General features: G+C 35.8%; 1 protein-coding gene across 16 annotated transcripts in view; it reads left to right on the top strand.

The window, feature by feature from the left end:
* Positions 1–22,477, top strand: part of Mipol1 (mirror-image polydactyly 1) — a 328,689-nt gene that overhangs the window by 3,873 nt on the left and 302,339 nt on the right. For 4 of the 16 annotated variants that reach the window (XM_040276486.2, XM_040276484.2, XM_078050198.1 and 1 more), the window contains one exon: positions 8,999–9,230. The exons of 11 other annotated variants lie outside the window; for them this stretch is intronic. In XM_040276486.2, the coding sequence (XP_040132420.1) occupies positions 9,117–9,230 (114 nt within the window). In that variant the 5' untranslated portion in view covers positions 8,999–9,116. Of the gene's footprint in view, positions 1–8,998; positions 9,231–22,477 lie in introns of those variants that run through there. One more of the 16 variants, XM_040276494.2, reaches the window with a different exon arrangement.

Here is a 22,477-nt window from a genome sequence, read left to right as displayed (position 1 = left end):
TAATATGTTAGCAATAGATAACTAATGCACTACTTTTTATTAATTTTAGAAAAAAATTCTAATATAGTTCACTTGATATTTTTAAGACTATGGTTTAAATCTGTTTAGGGTTTAGTTTTTGTTTTTGAGGTAGGCCTCTCTCTGTTAACCTGGACAACAATTGGGCTCACGCGGTTTTGCCTCAGCCTCCCAAGTAGCAAGGACTATGGGCATACCTGGCATGTATCACTTTAGATATGTTTGAGTATATGTTATTTTTGTATCCTGAAATGTTAAATTTTAACCATTTAACTATAAATCCCCTATTTATAAAGTTTAATTTTATCTCTAAGTTGGCAACATAAATGATTACTTTGAATCATTGGTTGGTTTGGTATTTGACTAAAATAGATGGCTAATGGGACAAATTTACCACAGAACTGCTTTTGGCCAATGGTGTAAGTGCCTCTGGTTCTGATATTGTCAATATTGAAAATATTTTAATTTAGATTTGTACTATTTCAGTTGCGTACAGACAGACAGCATCTGGTTATTTGCAGTTCTGCACTAGGATGATTTGATTATGTACAAATATTGCTTTGAGAATGCTTTCAATATGCTTGGATTTATAAGTTTTAAAATCTACTAGAGTATGTCAGGGTTCATTTTAATGGAACTTTGAATCTTGAATCTTGCTTAATTGCTTCCTGTTGAAGCATATTGACTCATCTTTTTTTCTTGAAGATTTTTTTTTTTTTTTGCTGTGGAATAAGTTTTGAAAACCTGAAAAGAAAAAAATAGATGAGTATGTACATAAATGGTATAGATCAATTACCATTTGAAAAATTATTGTGAAATATAGCTCATGTGAAGTATATAAGATATATGGACAGTTTGATGAATAAATGAAAAGTGAGCCACTGTGTAACTACCGTCAAAATGTTTATAATTGAATGATCATTGGAACTTGTTAGTACTTGCCTTGTGTATAGTTACTTTTTTTTAATCCTCTTTGTGTGTGTGTGTGTGTTTGTGTGTGTGTGGGGGGGTAATATTGGGGGTATTATGCTTTATATGCGTCTATTAAGTAAAGTTTGTTAATGCTGTTGTTAAAATCTTTTCCCTTAATGGTTTGTGTGTATGTATCTGTATGTACTTGTTATGGTAATTACTGGAATTTTATTATTTGTTAACTCTCCCTTTATAATTGTGAGTCTATTTCTGTCAACTATTATTTAATTTTTATGGATGTATTATACTTTGTTCTGGTTTGAATCTGAGATTTCCCTCAAAAGCTTCTGTGTTAATTCAGGAGTATTTGGTGGTTAAATGATTGTATTATGAAAGCTGTAACCTTATTAGTCTATCTTAGTTTAAATGAAGTAACTGGGTGGTAACTATTCACAGGTGAGGCATGGCTGGAGGTGGTAGGTCACTGGGATCAGTGTTCTTGAAGGGTTCTTTCCTGCATCCCTTCCCCTACTCACCTTACTTCCTGGCAACAAAGTCCTGAGCAGTTTCCCTCCGCCATGCCCTTCCTCTTTAGGTTCTGTCTTACTGGGGCCAAGAGCAGTGGACTCAGCCAACCATGAACTAAATTTCTGAAATTGTTAGCCAAAATAAACTTCTCCTTTAAGTTATTCCAGTCAGCATTTTGATCACAGTGACAAAAAGCTGACTAACACATAATCATACATAATGGTGGGATTCATTGTGATATCTTCATACATGCACATAACAATTTGGTCAATTTCATCTCTCCTTTTCCTCCCCTCCTCCTTCCTCTACTAGTCTACCTTCTTTTTTCAAGTTATCACTTTCCCCCACTTTTTTCTCTAACTTCCACATATGAGAGAAAAACGTATGTTATGGTTTGTATGTGGAGGCAAAAGCTCAGATGTGAGGCAGTGCAAGAAGGTTTGGAGGAGAAATGACTGGGCTACATCCTCAACCTAATCAGTGAATCAAGCCCTGATGGGATTAATTGAATGGTGACTGAAGACAGGTTGGGTATGGCTGGAGGGGGTGGAGCATTAGGAGCATGACTTTGGAGTATATATTTTGTATGAGGCTAGTGGAGTCTCTCTCTTTTTCTCTCTGCTCTCTTATCATCATGTGAGCTGCTTCCCTCTGCCACACACTCTGCCATGATGTTTAGTTTCAACTTGAGTCCCAAAGAATGGAGTGGGCTAATTTGGACTGAGACCTCTGAAACATTGAGCTCCCAAATAAACTTTTCCTCTCCTAAAATTGTTTTGGTCAGATCTTTTAGTCACAGCAGTGAAAAAGCTGACTGAAACAACATAGGATTCTTTACTTTCTGAGTCTGTCTTATTTCATTTAATATGGTGTTCTCTAATTCCATCCATCTCCTTACAGATGACATAATTCCATTCTTATTTTTTTGACTAAAACTCCACTTTGCATATTTACCACATTTTCTTTATACATTAATGGACATCTAGGCTGGTTCCATAGCGTGGCTATTGTGAATTGTGCTTCTATGAAAATGCTTATGCATTTCTTGTTATCATGTCTAACTTTAATTCTTTAGATAAATACTGAGGAGTGATATACCTGGGTCATGTGGTGATTCTGTTCTTAGTCTTTTGAGGAACCTCCATACCGATTTCTACAGTGGTTATACTAATTCACAATCCCACCAACAGTGTATAATGAATGTTCCTTTTTCTCTGGTTATACTAATTTACAATCCCACCAACAGGGTTGAATGTTCCTTTTCCTCTGCATTCTTTTTATTTTTTATTTTTTATTTTTTTTTTAGTTGTAGATGGCCACAATATATATTTATTTATTTATTCATTCATTTTTTTAATGTAGTGATGAGAATGGAACCCAGTGCCTCACACATACTAGGTAAGTGCTCTACTACTGAGCCACAATCCCAGCCCCCTCCTCTGCATTCTTGCCAGCATTTATTACTATTTGTATTATTACTGATTGCCATTCTAATTGGAGTTAAATAAAATCTCATATTTGCCTTTCACTGATGGCTAAAAATGTTGAACATTTTTCATATTTGTGGGCCAGTTGTATATTTGTTTTAAGAAATGACTGTTTAGTTCATTTGCCCATGGATTGGTTGGGTTATTTGTTTTGTTGGTGTTAAGTTTTGTGAATTCTTTATGTATTTTGGATATTAATCCTCTGTCAGAAATGCCAATGTCTGGGCTTGGCACAAGATTCAGGAGGCACCCACACTTTGTAGGTTCAAACAGCAATTCTTTATTCCTGCTCTCACACCGCCTCCACACAGGTCCAGGGGCAATCGCGTTCTCCCGCACAATTCACCTACTCCACGAGGCTATCTCCAAATCCCATTTTAATCTCACGAGAACTCAACGGGAACAAGCAGCAGGAACACCCTAATCCCAGCAATAATCTTCAACTTCCAACTTCCCTAAAACCCATTATCTTAAACTGGCAACTCCTTAAACTCAAGGAGCCGGTTACTTCCTCAAACCTGATCAGCTCTAAACCCGGATCCGCCTTGGTCCTTGAGCAAGGTCACCTTATTAAAGCATGCATGCAATGTCCCATCGAATGTCCTCTAAGCAGCATGGGGTACGCTTGGCAAGGAAATTTCGATGCATCATTCCTACTTGGTAATGGCCCTCAGCAGAAGAGCAGCTGGCAAAGATTTTTCTCCTATTTGTAGGCTCTTCATTCTGTTGTTTCCTTTGCTGTGTAAAGGCTTTTGAATTCAATGACACCATCTTTATTAATTCTTGGTATCATCTCCTGAGCTTTTGGAGTCCTATTTTGGAAGTTGTTGCCTGAACCTGTATATTGGAGTGTTGACCCTATGTTTCTTCTTGCAGTTGCAAAATTTCTCGTCTAATTCCTATGTCTTAGACACATTTTTGAGTTGACTTTTGTGCAGGGTGAGAAATAGGCCTACTTTCATTCTTCTACATATGGATATCTGGTTTTCTCAGCACTGAGACTTTTTGTTTAAAAGGCTGTCTTTTCTCCAACATTTTCATGCCTTTGTCAAAGATCAGGTGACTATCTGTGTGAGTTCATGTGTGTCTTCTGTTATTCCATTGGTCTTTGTGTCTGTCTTTATGTCAGTATAGTGGTGTTTTTGTTACTATAGCTCTGTAGCATAATTTGAAATGGGGTATTGTGGTGTCTCCAACATCTTTCTATTTGCCTAGAATTGTTTTGGATATTCTGGGTCTTTTATTCTTCTGTACAAATATTAGGACTGATTTCTCTAGTTATGTGAAGAATATCATTGGTATTTTGATGGGGATTGCATTGAATCTGTATATCATTTTTGGTAATATCGCCATTTTAACTATTAATACTGCATATCCATGAACATGGAAGGTCTTTCTATCTCCTAGTGTCTTTGATTTCTTTCTTCACTGTTTTATAATTTCATCATAGAGGTTTTCATCTCCTTGGTTAGAATTATTCCCTGCTTGCTTGCTTATTTGTTTATTTATTTATTTTAAGGCTGTTATGAATGGAATTGTTTTCTTGATGCATGATTTTCAGCAGATTCATTATTTGTGCATAGAAAAATTACTTTTTGATATATTGATTTTGTATTCTGCTATTTTCCTGAATTTATCAGTACTTGATATTTTCTAGTGAAGTTTCTGGAATCTTGTAAATTAAGGATTTCATCTGCAAATAGTGATAATTTGACTTCTTTCTGTTCTATTTGTTTCCCTTTTATTTCCTTCTTTTGCCTAATTGCTCTGGCTAAAATTTCAAGTACTCTATTGAGTAAGACTGGTGAGAGTGCTCATCCTTGTCTGGTTCTTCATTTTAGGTGAAATGCTTTCAGTTTTTTCCATTTACTGTGATGTTGGCTTTGGGTGTGTTATAAATGTGTATCTTTCCATCCCTAGTATCTTCAGTGTTTTTATCCTGAGTGGGTACTTAATTTCATTGAAGGCTTTTCTGCATCTACTGAGATGAATCATGTGATTTTTTAATTCTGTATATATGGTGAATAACATTTATTGATTTGTGTGTCAAACCGTCCTTGCATCTCTATAACAAAATCAACTTGATCATGCTGTATAATCTTAATATGTTTTTGAATATGATTTGCTAGTTTTTAAAAAGCATTTTTGTATCTATGTTTTCAAGTTAATGGGCTGTAGTTTTCTTTCCTTGACAAACCCTTATCTGTTTTGGTGTCTGGGTAATACTGCCTTCATAGAATGAACTTGGCAGTGCTCTCCCCCACCACACTTTTTATTTCATGGAATAATTTGAGGAACATTGGTATTAATTCTTTAAAGTTCTGAAAAAATTTAGCTGAGAATTCTTCTGGTCCTAAGTTTATCATTATTTAAAGGCTTTTAATTAATGCTTTAATCTTATTAATAGTTATTGGTCTGTTTAGATTTTCCGTATCCTCTGCATTCAATTTTGGTAAGTTGTATGGGTGTTTGTAAATTTGTCTGTTACTTCTGGGTTTTCCAATTTATTGGAATATACATTTTCAAAATAGTTACTGATGGATTTCAGTGATACTTTCTGTTTTCATCTCTAGTTTTATTAATTTGGGTCTTCTCTTTGTTTTGTTTAGTTTTAACTGTGAGTTTATCAATCTTGTTTATCTTTTCAAAGAACCAATTCTTTGTTATATTGAGCTTTTGTGTTGTTTTAATTCTCTTAATTTAAGTGCTCATCTTAATTAATCCTTTCTTCTGGTTTTGGAATGGTTTCTTCTTACATCTGCTCATATCTATAAACTTTCCTTTTAAAACTGCCTACATAGTCTCCCAGAGATTCTAGTGTATTATATCTTTATTCTTATTAGTTTCTAAGAACTCCCTAATTTTCTCCTTGATTTCTTCTGTGACTCACTCATTGTTCAAAAATGTATTATTCAGTTTCCATGTGTTTATGTAGTTTTCATTTCTTTGACTTAAAATTTTATTTCATTGTGACCTCTGATAAGATTCAATATCAGTTTCTTTTTTGATATTTACTAAGACTTACTATGTGACCTAAAATATATTGGGTTTAGAAAATGTTCCATGAGCAGCTAAGAAGAAAGTGAATTCTTCCTTTGTTGGATGAAATATTCTTTTTTTTAAAAAAAAAATTATAGGTGTAAATGGATAGCATGCCTTTATTTTATTTTATTTCATTATTATTATTATTATTTAATGTGGTGCTAAGGATCAAACCCAGTGCCTCACACATGCTAGGTAAGCACTCTGCCACTGAGCTGTAGTCCCAGCCCTGGATGAAATACTCTATAGATGTCTTTTAGGTTTTATTTATTTTTAAAAAGTGTTTTTTTTTTTTAGTTGTAGATAGATATAATACTCTTATTTATTTATTTTTTATGTGGTGCTGAGGATCAAACCCAGTGCCTCACATGTTCTAGGCAAGCGCTCAACCACTGAGCTATAACCTAGTCTTTTAGGTTTTTAGGTCCATTCTCTAGATTTGATGTTTTTACTCATTTTATGTTTCAGTGACCTATCTATTAGTGAGAGGGGTGTGTTGAAATCACCCAAGTATTATTATATTGGCATCTATCTGAATTTTTTTTTGTACTGGGGATTGAACCCAGGGTTACTTAACCACTGTGCCACATGCTCAGCCCTTTTTTGTATTTTATTTAGAGACAAGGTCTTGCAAAGTTGCTTAGGGCCTTGCTAGGTTGCTAAGGCTGACCCTGAATTTGGGATACTCCTGCCTCAGCCTCCTGAGCTGCTTGGATTTCAGGAATGTGCCACCAGGCCTGGCCTATCTGAACCTTTGAGAAGTGTGTGTGAGTGTGTGTGTGTGTGTGTGTGTGTGTGTGTGTGTGTGTATGGTTGTTTTGTTGTTATTTTTAAAATTTTTAAATTAGGTGCACTGATGCTCAGGCATAAATATTAATTGTTTTATTTTCTTTTTGGATTATTCTTTTTACCAGAATATAGTGAACTTTTTTATTTTCTGGTGAATTTTGGCTAAGATGTTCTTCAAAAGCTCATGTGTGAGACAATGCAAGCTGTCGGAGACCAGCTCCAACAGGGGGTCTCTGGAGACGAACGGATGGTGAGGAGTCGGTTAAAGAGGGGTGGAGAAACAACACAGACACCAAAGTGAAGGTGTTGATCCCAATCTTTACTTGTGAAGTTGATCATATATACTTTTCATTTTGGCAGGCTCACAGTACTTTGTGGTTACAAAACAGAAATCATTATTCAAAGAAACAAAATATTAGTAGCTACAATTAGAATAGAAGAATGTATCTTGGCTTATGCATAAGCAAGCATTTGTACTTTCAGTTCGAGTTTTGCTTTGAGCTGTTTCTGCTTAGTTAACTTTTTTTTTTTATTGGTTGTTCAAAACATTACAAAGCTCTTGACATATCATATTTCAAACATTAGTTTCAAGTGAGTTATGAACTCCCATTTTTACCCCAAATACAGATTGCAGAATCACATCGGTTACACATCCACATTTTTACATAATGCCATACTAGTAACTGTTGTATTCTGCTACCTTTCCTATCCTCTACTATCCCCCCCTCCCCCCATCTTCTCTTTCTATCCCATCTACTGTAATTCATTTGTTTTTTTCCCAATTCCCCTCACAACCTCTTATATGTAGTTTTTTTTATAACAATGAGGGTCTCTTTCCATTTCCATGCAATTCCCCTTTTCTCTCCCTTTCCCTCCCACCTCATGTCCAGTTACAAATGTCCCAAACTATTGGCCTATACCTTGACTATTCTTTCTTGACTTACTGACTGGAACCGGTGCCATGGTTATGGCAAGTGGTTGACTTGTTATTAATTTTAATCAAACAAGAGTAAGAGCACAAACCATTGTGCACAGGAACAAGAACAAGTTGCCCAGTACTAAGCACTAATCTGTCTTCTTAACATTAATTTTTCTTCTCTAGATTTTAATTTAATTTCTCAAGAACTTCCTTGACAGGAATACAGGGAGTTTTTCATTAGACATTAACAATTTACACTCCACAGCTGAATCATTGCATTTAGAGCAAACAGATCTATTCTTTAGAAGTAGTTGCATTAATTGGGAAAGTCATGTTTTTTCCTTTATACTTAATGGTCATATGAGAAATCGCAACTATACTTATTAAAGGAATACAAAAACAAATCAGCCCATTCCCAGAAACATACTGCGCTCCTCCAGAGGATGGACGCCTTGCGCCATCCACCTCAGTAGGGCCTTGCCATTGCCTGAGTCAGGGGAGGGGCGCAGCGGCAAGCAAATTTAGAGGTGAAATTATCAGTTATGTGAATCTTAACCTAATCACTGCATAAATCCACTTGAATGAATTATCTGGGTAGTGTATGTATTCTGGTGGGGTGTGGCTGGGGGAATTAGGTCACTGGGGATGATGCCTTTGAGGCATATATTTTGTTCCTGGTGAGAGAAGATCTCTCTTCTTCCTGTTTGCCTGTCACAAACTGTTTTGCTCAATACCTTTCCACCATTGATTGTTGGAAAGGTTGATCATCTGTGGACTGAGACCTCTGTAACTGTGAGCCCCAAATAAATTTTTCTCCTTTAAATTAGTTCTGATTAGTTCTTTTTGTCATAGCAACAATAAAGCTGACTAAAACATTAAATATGGGAATAGCTACTCCTGCTTGCTTTTGGGCTCCATTTGCATGGAATATAATTTTTTATTCTTTCACTTTTGACATGTGGGTAACTTTGCCTGAGATATGTGCAGAAAATGTATAGTTGGATCTTATTTTTAAATCTAATCTGCCAGGATGTGTATTTTAATTGAAGAGTTCAGACCATTTACATTCATTGTCACGGAGAGGTGTTTATTATTAAAAGAGAATAATTATTCTATGAACTTCCATTTTGATCTTTTTCTAATGTTTAGTTTGGCTCTAATTCTCATTTAAATATTCTTCTAATGAGATCCTTTCCTGGGTTAAGGTGTTTGTTTCTAATGTCTCCTGTGTGTATGGTTTCTTTAAGTATTTTCTGCAATGCTGCTTAGTAGTCATAAATTTTTTTATTTATGCTTATCTCAGAAGGTGCAAGAAGCCATCCGTGAAATGCATGAGCACCTTTTCAGCATCGTAGCCAGTGAGGGGGTAGACTCTGACATTGAGAACTTCCAGTGACAGTCCCACCGGGAGAGACCACCTGATGCAAGTGAACTCCCCTGCAACTCTGCCCAGAAAAGTCCTGCATGGCACCGGAGATGGATGTGACCTGCTAGGAACTGAGCAGCCTATATGCCCCCACCTCTATCCTGTTTTGGTAAAGAACTTTCCATAGAATATCTTTGATGTCTTCCGAAATAATTGCAGCAAACATAGGCTCCTTTCCTTGTTAGAATCTGGACGATTCTGGTCAGCTTCTGGTCTCTGCCCCCTCTTTGAAATTACTTTCTGTATTCTGTGGTCATTTCATCATTCTACTTTTCTTAGCTTTTATTTCTCAGCCAGCCCATCCCGTGGAAGGGAAACCCAATCCTTTGCCCTTGAGGGACATGGGTGATAAGGTTTTTTTTCTTCTTTGAAGAACAGCTTTGTTGGTATAGCAATCTTTTTTGTTGTTATTCTTTCTGAAATGCCTTTCTAAAAAATTTTTTTATTTATTTTAATTAGTTATGCAGGACGCTAGAATGCATTTTTGTACTTTGATATATAATACATAGATGGAGTATAATTTCTCATTTTTCTGATTGAACATGTTGTAGAATCACATTAGTCATGAAGTCATATATATACATAAAGTAACAATGTCTGTCTTATTCTACTATCCTTCCTATCCTCATATTCCCTCCCCTTCCCTCCCTCTATCTAATCTAAGATAATTCTGTTCTTCACTAGTTCCCCCCCTTATTGTGAATTAGCATCTGTATGTTAGAGAAAACATTTGGTCTTTTTGGGGAGAGGGGATTTGCTTATTTCGCTTCGCATGATATTCTTTAACTCCATCCATTTACTAGCAAATGCCATATTTTTTTTCTTTAAAGCTGAGTAACATTCCATTTAATATATATAACACATTTTCTTTATCCATTCATCTATCAAAGGACACCTAGGTTGGTTCCATATTGTAGCTATTGTGAATTGAGCTAGTATAAACATTGATGTGGCTATATCACTGTAATATGCTGATTTTAAGTCCTTTGGATATAAACCAAGGATTGGGATAGGTGGGTCAAATGGTAGTTCCATTCCAAGTTTTCTGAGGAATCTTCATACTGCTTTCCAGAGTGATTGCATCAATTTTCAGTCCCACCATGTATGAGTGTACTTTTTGTCTGTTCTGAGTAACTTTGACTTGAAGTCCACTTTATATGATATAAGGATGGAAACCCCTGCTTGTTTATATAGTTCATGTGAGTAATATGTTTTTTCCCTTCCTTTTACCTTTAGTCTTTGAATGCCTTTGCCTATGAGGTGACTCTTTTGGAGATAGTGTATTGTTGGGTCTTGTTTTTTAATCCATTCTGCCAATCTGCCTTTTGATTGATGAGTTTAGGCCATTAAATTTCAGGGTTATTATTGAGGCATGATTTATATTCCCATTCATTTTGGTTTGTTTCTGTTTTTTAATTTAACTTAGCTTCTCCTTTGATTGTCTTTCCTTTTAGTGTATTTTTGCCCTTTGCTGATTTTCCCCCCTTTTTTTTAATTTCCTCCTCATGGAATATTTTGCTGAGACTGTTCTGTAGTGTAGGTTAGTTGGAAATTCTTTTAAATATTGTTTATCATGGAACCCTTTTTTTTAAATCTTTAAATCTGAAGCATATTTTTGATGGATATAAAATTCTTGGTTGACATTCATTTTCTTTCAGAGATTGTTATATTTTCTTCTAGGATCTCCTAGCCTTAATGATCTGTGTTGAGAAATCCGTTGGTACCTGAATTGATTTCTTCCTAAATGTAATCTGATTCTTTTTTTCTTATGGCCCTTAAAATTCTATTCTTATTCTGTATGCAAGGAATTTTCATTATAATGTGCTTTGGTGTGGATCTGTTGTAATTTTGTACATTTGGGGTCCTGTAAGCCTCTTGTATTTGATTTTCCATTTCATCCTTAAGGTTTGGTAAATTTAATGATATTATGTGTTCCTTTGGTTTGTGCCTTCATGCCTTTCTTTATCCCAATAAATTTTAAATTTGATCTTTTCATGTTATCCCATAATTTTTGAAACTTTTGTTCATGGTTTCTTACCAGCTTCTCTCTGTGGCCAACTTTATTTTCAAGATTATATATTTGGTCTTTGTTACCTGAGGTTCTGTCTTCCATTGAATTTTTAATTTGGTTTATTGATTCCTTCATTTCAGGATTTCTGCTTGATTTCTTTTCATTATTTCTATCTCTTTACTGAAGTGATCTTTCGCCTCCTGAAATTTATTTCTGATTGCAATCCTTATGTTATCTTTTATGTCACAGATGAGTTTTACTATGTACATTCTGACCTCCCTCTCTGACATTTCTTCTACTGTGCTGTTAGTAGATTCTATTTATTGGAACATTTTGGTTTGTTTGGGGCTCTTTGTTTCCTTGTTTTCTCATGTTGTTTGTGTGTCTTCCCATCTAGCAGTGTGGATCTGAGGTAGTACCGTTTCTACCCTGCAGACTTATAATGTTCGTGAAGGTTTCTAGTACCTCTGGTTTAAGTGTCCCCAGACAGTGGCAACTGAACTTGGTCAAGGAGTGCTATGCTGGCTTCTGTCCCTTCCTTATCTGGCAGCATCTAGTAGGGGAGTGTTCTATGGCTGAGCAGATTTTACTCACAATAACAAATGTTATTTTGACTGGAGTTTTTGGTGTAAGTCTGGTAGGGCCATTGGGCCTATTCTCCAGATGGCATCGCACTCCCCTTTCTGAGCACACAATGCAAACAATATACAGCCTTAAATGAAATAGCTCCTATTAAGACATCTGGCACTTGTCTCCCATGTGAGTAATATGTTTTTTCCCTTCCTTTTACCTTTAGTCTTTGGATGCCTTTGCCTATGAGGTGACTCTTTTGGAGATAGCGGCCCTGAGGGCCGAGTGCTGGGAGCTGTGCACCTGTTGCAAAGAGCTGTTCTGCATCAGGCAAATAAGAACCAGGTTCTGAGAACTGTGGGTCAGCCAAGTAGCTGTGAGCTCTGGGCCAGGTTGGTGGCCAGTGATGCATTAGGAGACTGGGGATTGGGGAGCTGGAGGGCCATGTTGGGTGCCAGACTGATTTCTGATTGGTGCAGAACCCTGAGACTAGAGGTCAGTAGATGCTGGATTGGGGAGGGAGTCGGGGGACTGGGCTGGTACTGGGACCCAGAGAGTGCTGGCCTGAGTGGGCTTCAGGAACCTGGTGAGTGCCAAACATGCTGGTTGGGAGAACTGAGAGCAAGATGCCCTCACACTTTCTCCCTAGGTTCTGTAAACTTCAGGATTCACAAAACTAGGGTGAACTCAGCCCTCTGCCTCTTCTGCAGCAAGACAGTGGCTACTAGCACACCCAGCAGGAATACTTCAGGTATAACCAAACCTGCAGGCATCTCCATAGTGGACCTTCAGGCCCTGGCCAGTGTCCTCTGACAGTGGCAGCTGAAGTTGGTAGGGGAATGCTATGCTGTATTCTGTCCCTTCCTTATCTGGCAGCATCTAGCAGGGGAGTATTCTATGACTGAGCACATTTTACCCACAATAACAAATGTTATTGTGACTGGAGTTTTAGGTATAAGTCTGACAGGGTTATTAGGCCCTATTCCACAGACTATATCATACCCGCTTTCTGAGATCCTCAATTCATGTGCTGGGGGGAGATGTGTGGGGCATGTCTGTCTATAATCCAGATATATCTGGGTGTGGGGTAAGTAGTATAGATCTATGGTAGGCTGTCTCAGGATCACTACTTTCCACCTGACTATGACCTGTCCCAATTCTACCCCAATCAGCCATACTCCTAATCCCAGATTTCAGTCCACCAGTTTTGAACAAAAACATCCTTTACTCTCTTTCACTTTGCAGACTCATAGACTGGCATTTGCATTTCTGTTGCCTCCTGCAACTTCTCCCAAGTCTGTGTTATAATCTCACTCCTGTGCCCAAAATTATTCATTGAATGGGCACCCAATAATGATAAGTAAGCCCTAATTGGCTCTTTTGTTGTGAGTATTCAAAAATCAAGTATATTGAGAACAAGACAAAGATTAAAAGATTATGAATCACCAAGTATAAAAATCAAAGGTGTACTGCAAGGATTTCCACTTAAGAAGTACAGTCTTTTTTATGCCATTGCCACTTTCCCATTTCCAGTATCTTGCTAGAGAATGCCAGGACTTTCCTCCCATACTTGCCCAGCTTCCTGCCTGAGCTTATTTTCTGTTATATTGTAAATTTGTTGGACAGTAACTCCTCTTTTTCTTAATTTTGATGGGAGAATTTCTTTTGTCTCCTTGAAAGTGAATTTCCCCTCCCCCACCAAGTTACCATAGGACTAGCACTACTGTAAGCTATTCCTTTTATTAATTCTCTTTCTATTCTAGAAATTTATGTACCTGGTAATCACCGGGTTGCTAGCTCTCCTTAATTGCCTTTTTTTTTTAAAAAAAAAACAACTTTTTTCCAGTTGTTGATAGACCTTTATTTTATTCATTTGCTTATATGCAGTGCTGAGAATTGAACCCAGTGCCTCACACTTGTGAGGCAAGCACCCTACCACTGAGCCACAACCCCAGCCTGAATTGCTTTATTTATCCTCCATCCCGCCTCCTCTCCCAACCCCCTCCTCCCCCCCACAGCCTTCCTACCTCAATAAACTGCCACAGAATAATTGCTTTAATGCACTCTTAGGGTGCTGTTAAAGTATTGTGGGTTTTTCTGATCTGTTATTCTTCCTTTTTTTTTTTTTAAAGAGAGAGTGAGAGGAGAGGAGAGAGAGAGAGAATTTCCAACATTTTTTATTTTTTTTTTAGTTCTCGGTGGACACAACATCTTTGTTGGTATGTGGTGCTGAGGATCGAACCCGGGCCGCATGCATGCCAGGCGAGCGCGCTACCGCTTGAGCCACATCCCCAGCCCTGTTATTCTTCCTTGATTTATTTATTTTGAGATCATGTTATTCAAGCATGCAACTTTATGATTGATTTATTTTCTTATAAATCAAAAATTATTTTTTCTAAATTTTGAGAGACCCTCTTTCTCTAGTGGTGTTTTTTTGTTTTAAAGGCTAGTTTTAGTTTTCAAAAAACTTTATCTTGAAATAATTTTAGATTTACTGAAAAGTTGCAAAAATAATACATACTTTGTATTATGATGGTTCAACTTAAATTTTTGATTTTATGATGTAATGAAAGTGATACGAAATTCAATGGAAATAGTACTTCAAATTTAGAATTTTGATCTTTTCCCAGAGGTAATGTATTCTCTGGTGATGTTGGCAGTGACAGCTGCATCTCCAAGTCACACCATCATGAGGACAAACAACTAGTACTCTACCATGTTACTAAGTTATGATGTTTGATAGGTTAGGTGTAGGTGTATTAAGTGCATTTTTGACATACAAAATTTTTAGCTTTTATATTTATAAGGGTATAACCAACCCCATGATAAGTGAGTGAGCTTCTCTATAGAGTTCCTGTATACCATCATCCTACTTCTAATGTTAACATAATGTGTAATCATAACTCACCAAATGTTGTGTAAACTGTGAATATGCTGGATAAATATACTAAATAATAAAATGTTAATTTAATGAATAATATAATTACTAAACTGACAACTTTGTCTAGCTATCTCTAGTTTTTCCATTACTGTTCTTTCTTTTTTTTAGGAACCATTCTAGATCTCAGTGTTGTATCTTGTCATGTTCCTTGAATCTGTACCTTTTTCTATTGTAATATAGCTGTGTCATTCATCTTCTAGTTACTGAAATGATATCCAAACAGGGACATTTTATAGCAGGCCTGGAAAACAGTGCAGAGAATCGAGTTTTTAAAAATCCAGTAGAACATCTTTGTTTTAAACCATTTGGTAATTGGGTTGTTTAATCTGTATTTTTTATTATTACATATTTTACCCTTTGTTATTTTGGAAATTACATATGTTTTCATATTATTTTAATGGTTACAGAGACTATAGATCCTGGTATGCAACCTTTCAGATGCATTTCCTTGCATATGTACTAGTAGATATCTTGTGCTAATTTAGATACTTGTTTCTAATTTTTTAATATTATAAAGATCATTGACATTTATATTGTTGTCAATATGTGCTTGCATCCTTTGATAGAGCACAGATTTGTAGAAGAATTATGAAATGAAAGACTTTGCACATTTAAAGCTTCAATTGACATTTGGTGGGTATTGTTATTTTCTCTCAATGGCATAGTTCCTATAAAATGATAAATGTTTATAAATTGCAGAAAAACATCATCCCAACTTATACCACCTCAACCAAAATAACTTTGACTAAAAACTAGTTCTAAAATCTTCTGTTGTGTTATTTACTTCACAATATTTTAAGAATTTTTCTTTTAACTTTTTTTTGAACTTAGGTTGTTTAGGATTGTGTGGAGATTTTCCAGATATCTCTTTGTTACTAATTTCTGGTTTATTTCTGTTATGGTAAGAAAATATGCTTTTTATGATTTCAGTTCTTACAAATATACTAAGGCCTGTTTGATGAATCAGAATAAGGTCTATTTTGGTAAATGTGCTATGTGCACTTGAAAAATTCTATATTTGCTATTGATGTGTGGAGTTGTCTATGAATATCAATTAAGTCAGGTTGGTCGTTGTTAAAGAAAGTCAACAGGACAATAGTTAAAAGTGGTAAGAACAAATTTTATTAAAGAAGTATTGCAATAGGAAAAAAGTGCCGCAGTCTGGCTGGGCACAAAATCACGAGCCACCACACACCTTGTAGATTCAAACAGCAACTCTTTATTCCCGAACTCACACTGGCACTCTACACGCATGTTCTGGGGAAAATCCACACTTCCACCGGGCTCTGCATCCCAAAATACTCTCTGAGAACTAAGGAGCGGGCGCCTGGAGGCAGCAGGATAAACCTTATTCCCAGCAGGATACACCTTAAACCTGGAACCGCCCTAAACCCAAGGAGTGGTATACTCCCTAATCTCAGCAGGATACACCCTAAACCTGGACCCATCCTAATCCAGCAGGATCCTCCCTAAACCCAGATCCACCCTGGTCCTTGAGCAGGGTCACCTTTCTCAAACATACATGCAATGTCACTGCAAATGACCTGAATCAAAGGCAAGCCCATTTCCACAATGGAGAGTCCTTCCTCTAAGCAACATGGGGTAGGCTGACAAGGAAATTGCCATGCGTCATTCCTACTTAGCTATGGCTCTCAGCAAAAAAGAAATTTAAGTATGGTATCAGGCTCCATTAAAAAGATAATAAGAACAAGTGGGAATTTATGACTAAGGAGCAAGTGGATAGAAATATTATCAAGGGAAGAAGGGCTTCTAGTTAAATAAACTAGACAGGATTCTTGCTGAAGGCATCCTAGGTGATCAGATATCCAGGATGAGAGATTCTCTCTAAACTGACTTAGGATTCTTCTTAAAACTGGAGAGTACAGATACAAACATGAAACCCAGGGTTAAGGGTTGGTTGAGTGGAGGATTCAGAGTCGCCAAATTAAAATTTGGTCTTTGTCATTGATAGCATTAAGACTTCTATAGATTGACTGCTTTTCTGAGTATTTTATTCTCCTGCTTATTGAGAGAGCAGTGGTAAAGCAGTTTCTAACTATGGTTAAAGATTTACCTATCTCCTCTCATCAGTTTTTACTTAAAGTATTTTATGCTACATTGTTAAGTGCTAACTTATTTATGATTGCTTTTGTCTGGTTAGTGAATTAAACCCTTTTAGTGCACTTTTTTTAGTTTTGATGATATTGTCTTACTCTGATATTAATAAAGTTGCTTCTGTTTTGTTTTGATCAGTATTGGCAAGCTTTTGTTTACTGTGTTCTATTATCTTAAGTAATAAATAGTTGGGAAAGGGAATTATGTGAGAGATTTTCATTTTGTGTACTTTCTATTATTTCTTTTTTTTCTTTTTCTTTTTCTATAGCATTAGGGTTTGAACTAAGGGGTTCAATCCTGAGCTACATCCTGAGCTACATCCCCTGCCTTTTGATTTTTTTTTTTTTTTTGAGACAGGGTATAAATTACCTAGGATGGCCTTGAACTTGTAATTTTCCTGCCTCAGCATCCAGAGTAGCTGCTAGTTATTATAAGTAACATTTGAATTTAGAAAATATTATCAAGTGATCTAAGATTCTTTAATATTAAGATATAAGGTACAATAATATATTCACATAATTAGAAAAACATTTGCTTTATTACTTTCTTGGATAGAATTTGAATGATTATTTCTTACAGATGCTATTTGCATTTTAGTGCTAATATGCTATTTTGCATTGTCTCAACCATATGCTTATAAACTAAACAAAATTTAAACATTTGAATTTCTTCTTTTAATGAATTATTTTCTGAAGTATGACAGACCTCTTTAAGCAACATGTCTTGAAACTAATTAGTATTTTAATACTTTTATTATCTTTTAAGTTTAATGTAAATTGAAGCCACTTCCTTAATTTATGTCAAACAGCTTATTGCCAGCATGGGAGCTACCCATACTGTGTGTTATAACTTATGATATCCTAAAGTAGAACATTTTATTCAGTGGCATGAGCTGGCACAGTGGGCAAGATTATTCTGATTCATTTGAGGAAGTGCACTACAGCTTAGGAAGTTCATACACATCAATGTGCTGTGAGTTTCTTTGTGATTCTTTATCAGAAAGAAACTCTGGGTTTAGAATTTTAAAGTCTTAATTCCTATTGTCTTTATTTCATGTAGGCTATTAATTTTGATCTTATTCTAAATTAAAATCTACATACACATCTTTAAATGTTTTATTTGTTAACCCTTTAAAATTATACTCTCATTTAAAAATATTTCATCACATTGATTACTAACTGGTTGGTTCTGGAAGCTCATGCTCTACATATAAATGTACTTAAAATGAGAAAAATTATTCACTCAGACTTTTGGAATAGTTTATCTTCTAAATATGCTTTTAATTTTAGGAAGTACTTTTGAAAATCAAAAGACTGTGTAATGTACCTATTAGTAGATACAAATTTAGACTATTTTTTTTAAGAGAGAGTGAGAGAGGAGAGGGAGAGAGAGAGAGAGAGAGAATTTTTTTTTAATATTTATTTTTTAGTTCTCGGCGGACACAACATCTTTGTTGGTATGTGGTGCTGAGGATCGAACCCGGGCCGCACGCATGCCAGGCGAGTACGCTACCGCTTGAGCCACATCCCCAGCCCTAGACTATTTTTTAACATACTGCATTTAGTGTTAGTGGAATTTTTAAAAGCTGCCACATTTTAGTTCTTGTAACAGAAAACTTGTAATAGAAAACTATGATAGTTCCACCTAATGGAATATTAACAAATTAAGTGGTGGTTTGAACAAAAATGCTTATGACATAATATTCTGGTGAAAAAATCAAATATTTTTAGAAATTGATTATTCATGTATAAATACATAAAACAAAAATGCCAAGGGAACACACTAAAATTTTAAAAGCATTTTATATTTTGGTACTGAATTTGTAAAGGGAGATTTTTTTCTTTCTGATTTTATTATAGTGTTTTCTGAACTATTTTCTAGAAAATATAATGATTTAGACACTGCCTAAAATTTGTATCTCTAAGTTTGTTTGGTTTGTTTTTCTTTCATCAGTGATTTCTATAAAATCATGAAATCAACATCATTTGATATTGGATCAGCTCTGATTTGTGGTGATTATGGTTAGAATGTAACCAGTTTATAAATATGGTTTTTAAGCCCTTTTACATTCTCCAAATGAGTTGTCAAAATACGTAAAAATAAAAAATTATTTGGAAAAGTGTTTTCTGTTGTTTTTGAGCAGTTTTTTTTTTTAAATGGCTATTCTCTTTCTGAGACCTCCTGTCTGTATCTCCTTCCCTATCATCACCCTCCTCATCTTTTATCATTTATTTGGACTTTGTTTTTCCTTCACTGCTGTTGCTTTTCTGTTGGTTTTGGATTTAATTTCCAGTATCTGCACAGTGTATAATGAACTTTTGCCTAAGAGATTATAAGACTTAGGTTGCCTATCCCTTCTGTATGGAGAATCCTTGCCTACTAAGAGCATACTTGTTCATTTTAGAGATTCTCATGAGTCTCAGATACCATTTTGCTATTGTTTCCCTGTGCTTCTTTTTGTTTAGATGCTATACATCATATAGGTCTTAAAATTGTTGGTGTTGTATTCTGATATTTACCTAATTTTGTGAAAGATATTTTGATTGTGGATTTGGTTTTACTATTCTAATTGTTGTTTGTAGAGATTTGGAGAGTTTAGAATATCTCTGGCTTTTTCTTTTTAAACAAACTTAAGTTTATTCAGTCCTTTCTGAAGTTTTGTACTGCCAAAATGTTCTTTATTTTTTGAAAGTTTTGTGATAATAGATGGTGGCTCTTTCTCTTCTTTTTTTTTTTTTGTAAATCTTTGTACAGTAAAAACTTGGTAATAATTCTAGCTTAGAGATGTTAGTAGTTTGTGAAATCTAGAATTTTAATGATCACTTATCTCCTTGATTCTCTAAGACAGAAAAAATTAGTTCCAAAGGCAACAGATTAATAAATGATGGTACCTATATCCCAATATTTATTTTATGAGTCCATAGTAATCACCTTGGAACTAGTTATAGGAAATGACTGAATGAAAAAGTACTTTGTTTAGAAAGTATTTTCCTTCAGCTAACACAAACCTTAGTGTGTTAGAACTCTCTTCTAGGTGATATGAGAAATAACCCCTCTAGGGAGAATGGAGATATGGTTTTTGGTAGGTTTCTAATCATCAGGAGTTTTAGTTTCCAGTTAATTGATGACTGTGATGCTTCCTCTATTTTGAATTTATTCCATAAGAGAAATTGGAAATATCTTTGAATATACTAGGTGGTTTGAAAGTTAGAAAACCCACAAAGCATATATTTTAAGTTTCTTATCACTGCTGTAATAACTCTAAGAAAGCTCTACAATTTTGGTAGCCTAAAATAACAGAGTTTATTATTATAGGTCTAAGGTTCAGAAATCTGAATAGTCTCCCCTTGGGCTAAAATGAAGATATGAGTAGCACAGTGTTCACTAAGAAAGAGTGCTACTTCTCAGAGAGGTGTATTTCTCTGAGAATGGAGCATTTCTCCATGAAGATGACACATTTTATAGTCTATTTATCTGTTCAGTTCTTTGAATTTTTTTCACCATAGTTATTTCATTTTACCAGTATAGAGTCACTGTCTACTGTCGTGTCTCCTCGTATCTGAAATTTGGAAATGGTGGTGGAGAAGAACAAAGACATAACCAAGGTCAAAAATGAGAGAGAGAGAGAGAGAGAGAGAGAGAGAGAGAGAGAGAGAGAGAGAGAGAGGGAGAGGGAGAGGGAGTGTGTGTGTGTGTGTGTGTGTGTGTGTGTGTGTGTGTGTGTTTTCAAGAAAGAAGATGGAATGAACTTGGGTTAAGAGAGTCTCAGATACCACAGGATTATTGTTGACATTTATTTTTACTGCATGAAGAAACTTCTTTGGTCAGCATTGAGGGAGGAAGGGTAGAAGTCTCTAAAGTTGTGTTCTGGTATAGAAAGAGGCTATCTTGTACTAATAACCCCCAGATTTTGGCTTAATACAACGAAAAGTTATTTCTCACTCAGTTTGGCTTAGAGATTATATTAGTTTATTTTCTGTTATTATGATGAAATATCCAAGGCTGGATACTTTATAAAGAAAAGAGTTTTTTTTTTTTTTTTTAATTCACAGTTCTGGAAGTTTAAGGACATTAATACCAGCATTGACTTGGTTCTGGTGGGGACCTCAGAGTGGATGGCATCAAAAAACATATGAGAGAGAGAGAAAGAGATCACATGATAAGATAGAAAGTCATAGACTGGAGAGAGGCTTTGCACACTCTTTTATTATAATAATTTTCTTGTGAGAACTAACCAAGATTCCGTGAGAAATATATGGATTCCTTCTAAAAGTAATGCCCTCAGAGATCTAATTATATTCTGCTAGGGCCTACTTCTTAAAGATTCCATTCCAGTTTCCAATATTGCTACACTGAGGACAAAGCCTTGAATACATGAACCCTTGGGGGATATACTCAGACTGTATCCACACCATAGCAGAAATAACATTTCCCTCCATCCTGTGATACAACCATCACAAAGTTTTCAAGGTTGTTGCAGGGAGAAGAGAAGGATACAGGATCTTATAGAATGCCTGTAAGGGCGAATTCTGAAATTGGCTTGCCCTTACTTTTGCCCTTACTGCTTTAGCTGCAGCACAAATGATTCAAATGTAATAAAGCCTAGGGAATGTGGTTTTCCTGCATTCAGTGACAGGAAATATTATGGTTATAATCCAGCCAGTCTTAGAGTTTGGAAGGGTGGACTTAGACAAGATAATGATAGTTAGATCTCATCTTTTTTTTCACTAATCTCTCCCTTCCAATAGGATTTTTGCCCTTTCTTGTCATTACCTTTAGTACTTACAGTTTGGGCTGTTGCTGCTGATGAGTGAACTGATGGGAGACATTGTCCCAAGGCAACACAGCTTTTTTCTCTCACCCATTCTTTTAGCATCACTAACTAGTATCTGCCTTTCACCCAAGATTATAGTCCTCCTCTCTCCCAAAACTATCACATGACGGCTGACACTTACATGGATTTCTTGAAGTTTTTGACTGGTTTTTCTGGTCATTAATCTCTTTTCTAGTCATTCTAGGTTGATTTGGGACTATTGTAGTTGTAATTTTATATTAAGAAGAAGGGGAAGCCTTCCTAATTTCTGAATAAAACTTCCTTGGGAAAAAAAGGAAAAAAAAAGCCCTGACTTTGTCTTCACTAAGAAGGATACAATTTCATTTCTTGACTCAATAAGTAGAACAGGCAGTTTATTCTTAAGTTATAGATATGATGATCACCTTGATACCAATAACTTACATTATCTGGCAGTGATCCATACGATAGTTAGTTTGAATGGACTGAGTGTTAACTGTAGGTTGGTGGGGCATGGCTGGAAGAAATTGGTCACTGAGTGCATGCTCTGGAAGGGTGCTTCTTCCCTACAAACCCTGCCCTCCTGCCCCTGCTTCCTGACCCCACCATGAGCTGAGCAGCTTCCCTTTGCTGGGCCCTTCCCCCATAATATGCTGCCTCACCTTAGGCCCAGAGCAATAGAGTTGGCCATTTATGGACTGAGACCTCTGAAACCATGAACCCCAAATAAATGTTTGTTCTTCTAAGTTGTTTTCATCAGATATTTCAGTCACAGTAATGCAAAAGCTGATTTAAAAAGTTGCCTTTGAATGAGATTCTTGTTCTAGCAGTGTATTCTTTTTCTTCCAACCATTGTTACTCCCTTTACCTTCTTTCAAGTCCAGATAATAATTATTATCTGAAAGAATAATTATAAAAATTCAGTTT

The sequence above is a fragment of the Ictidomys tridecemlineatus genome, chromosome 5 (genome assembly GCF_052094955.1).
Source record: "Ictidomys tridecemlineatus isolate mIctTri1 chromosome 5, mIctTri1.hap1, whole genome shotgun sequence".
Lineage (NCBI taxonomy): Eukaryota > Metazoa > Chordata > Mammalia > Rodentia > Sciuridae > Ictidomys > Ictidomys tridecemlineatus.
Note: the sequence above shows the minus strand (reverse complement) of the source record. Positions and strands in the feature narration are given on the sequence as shown.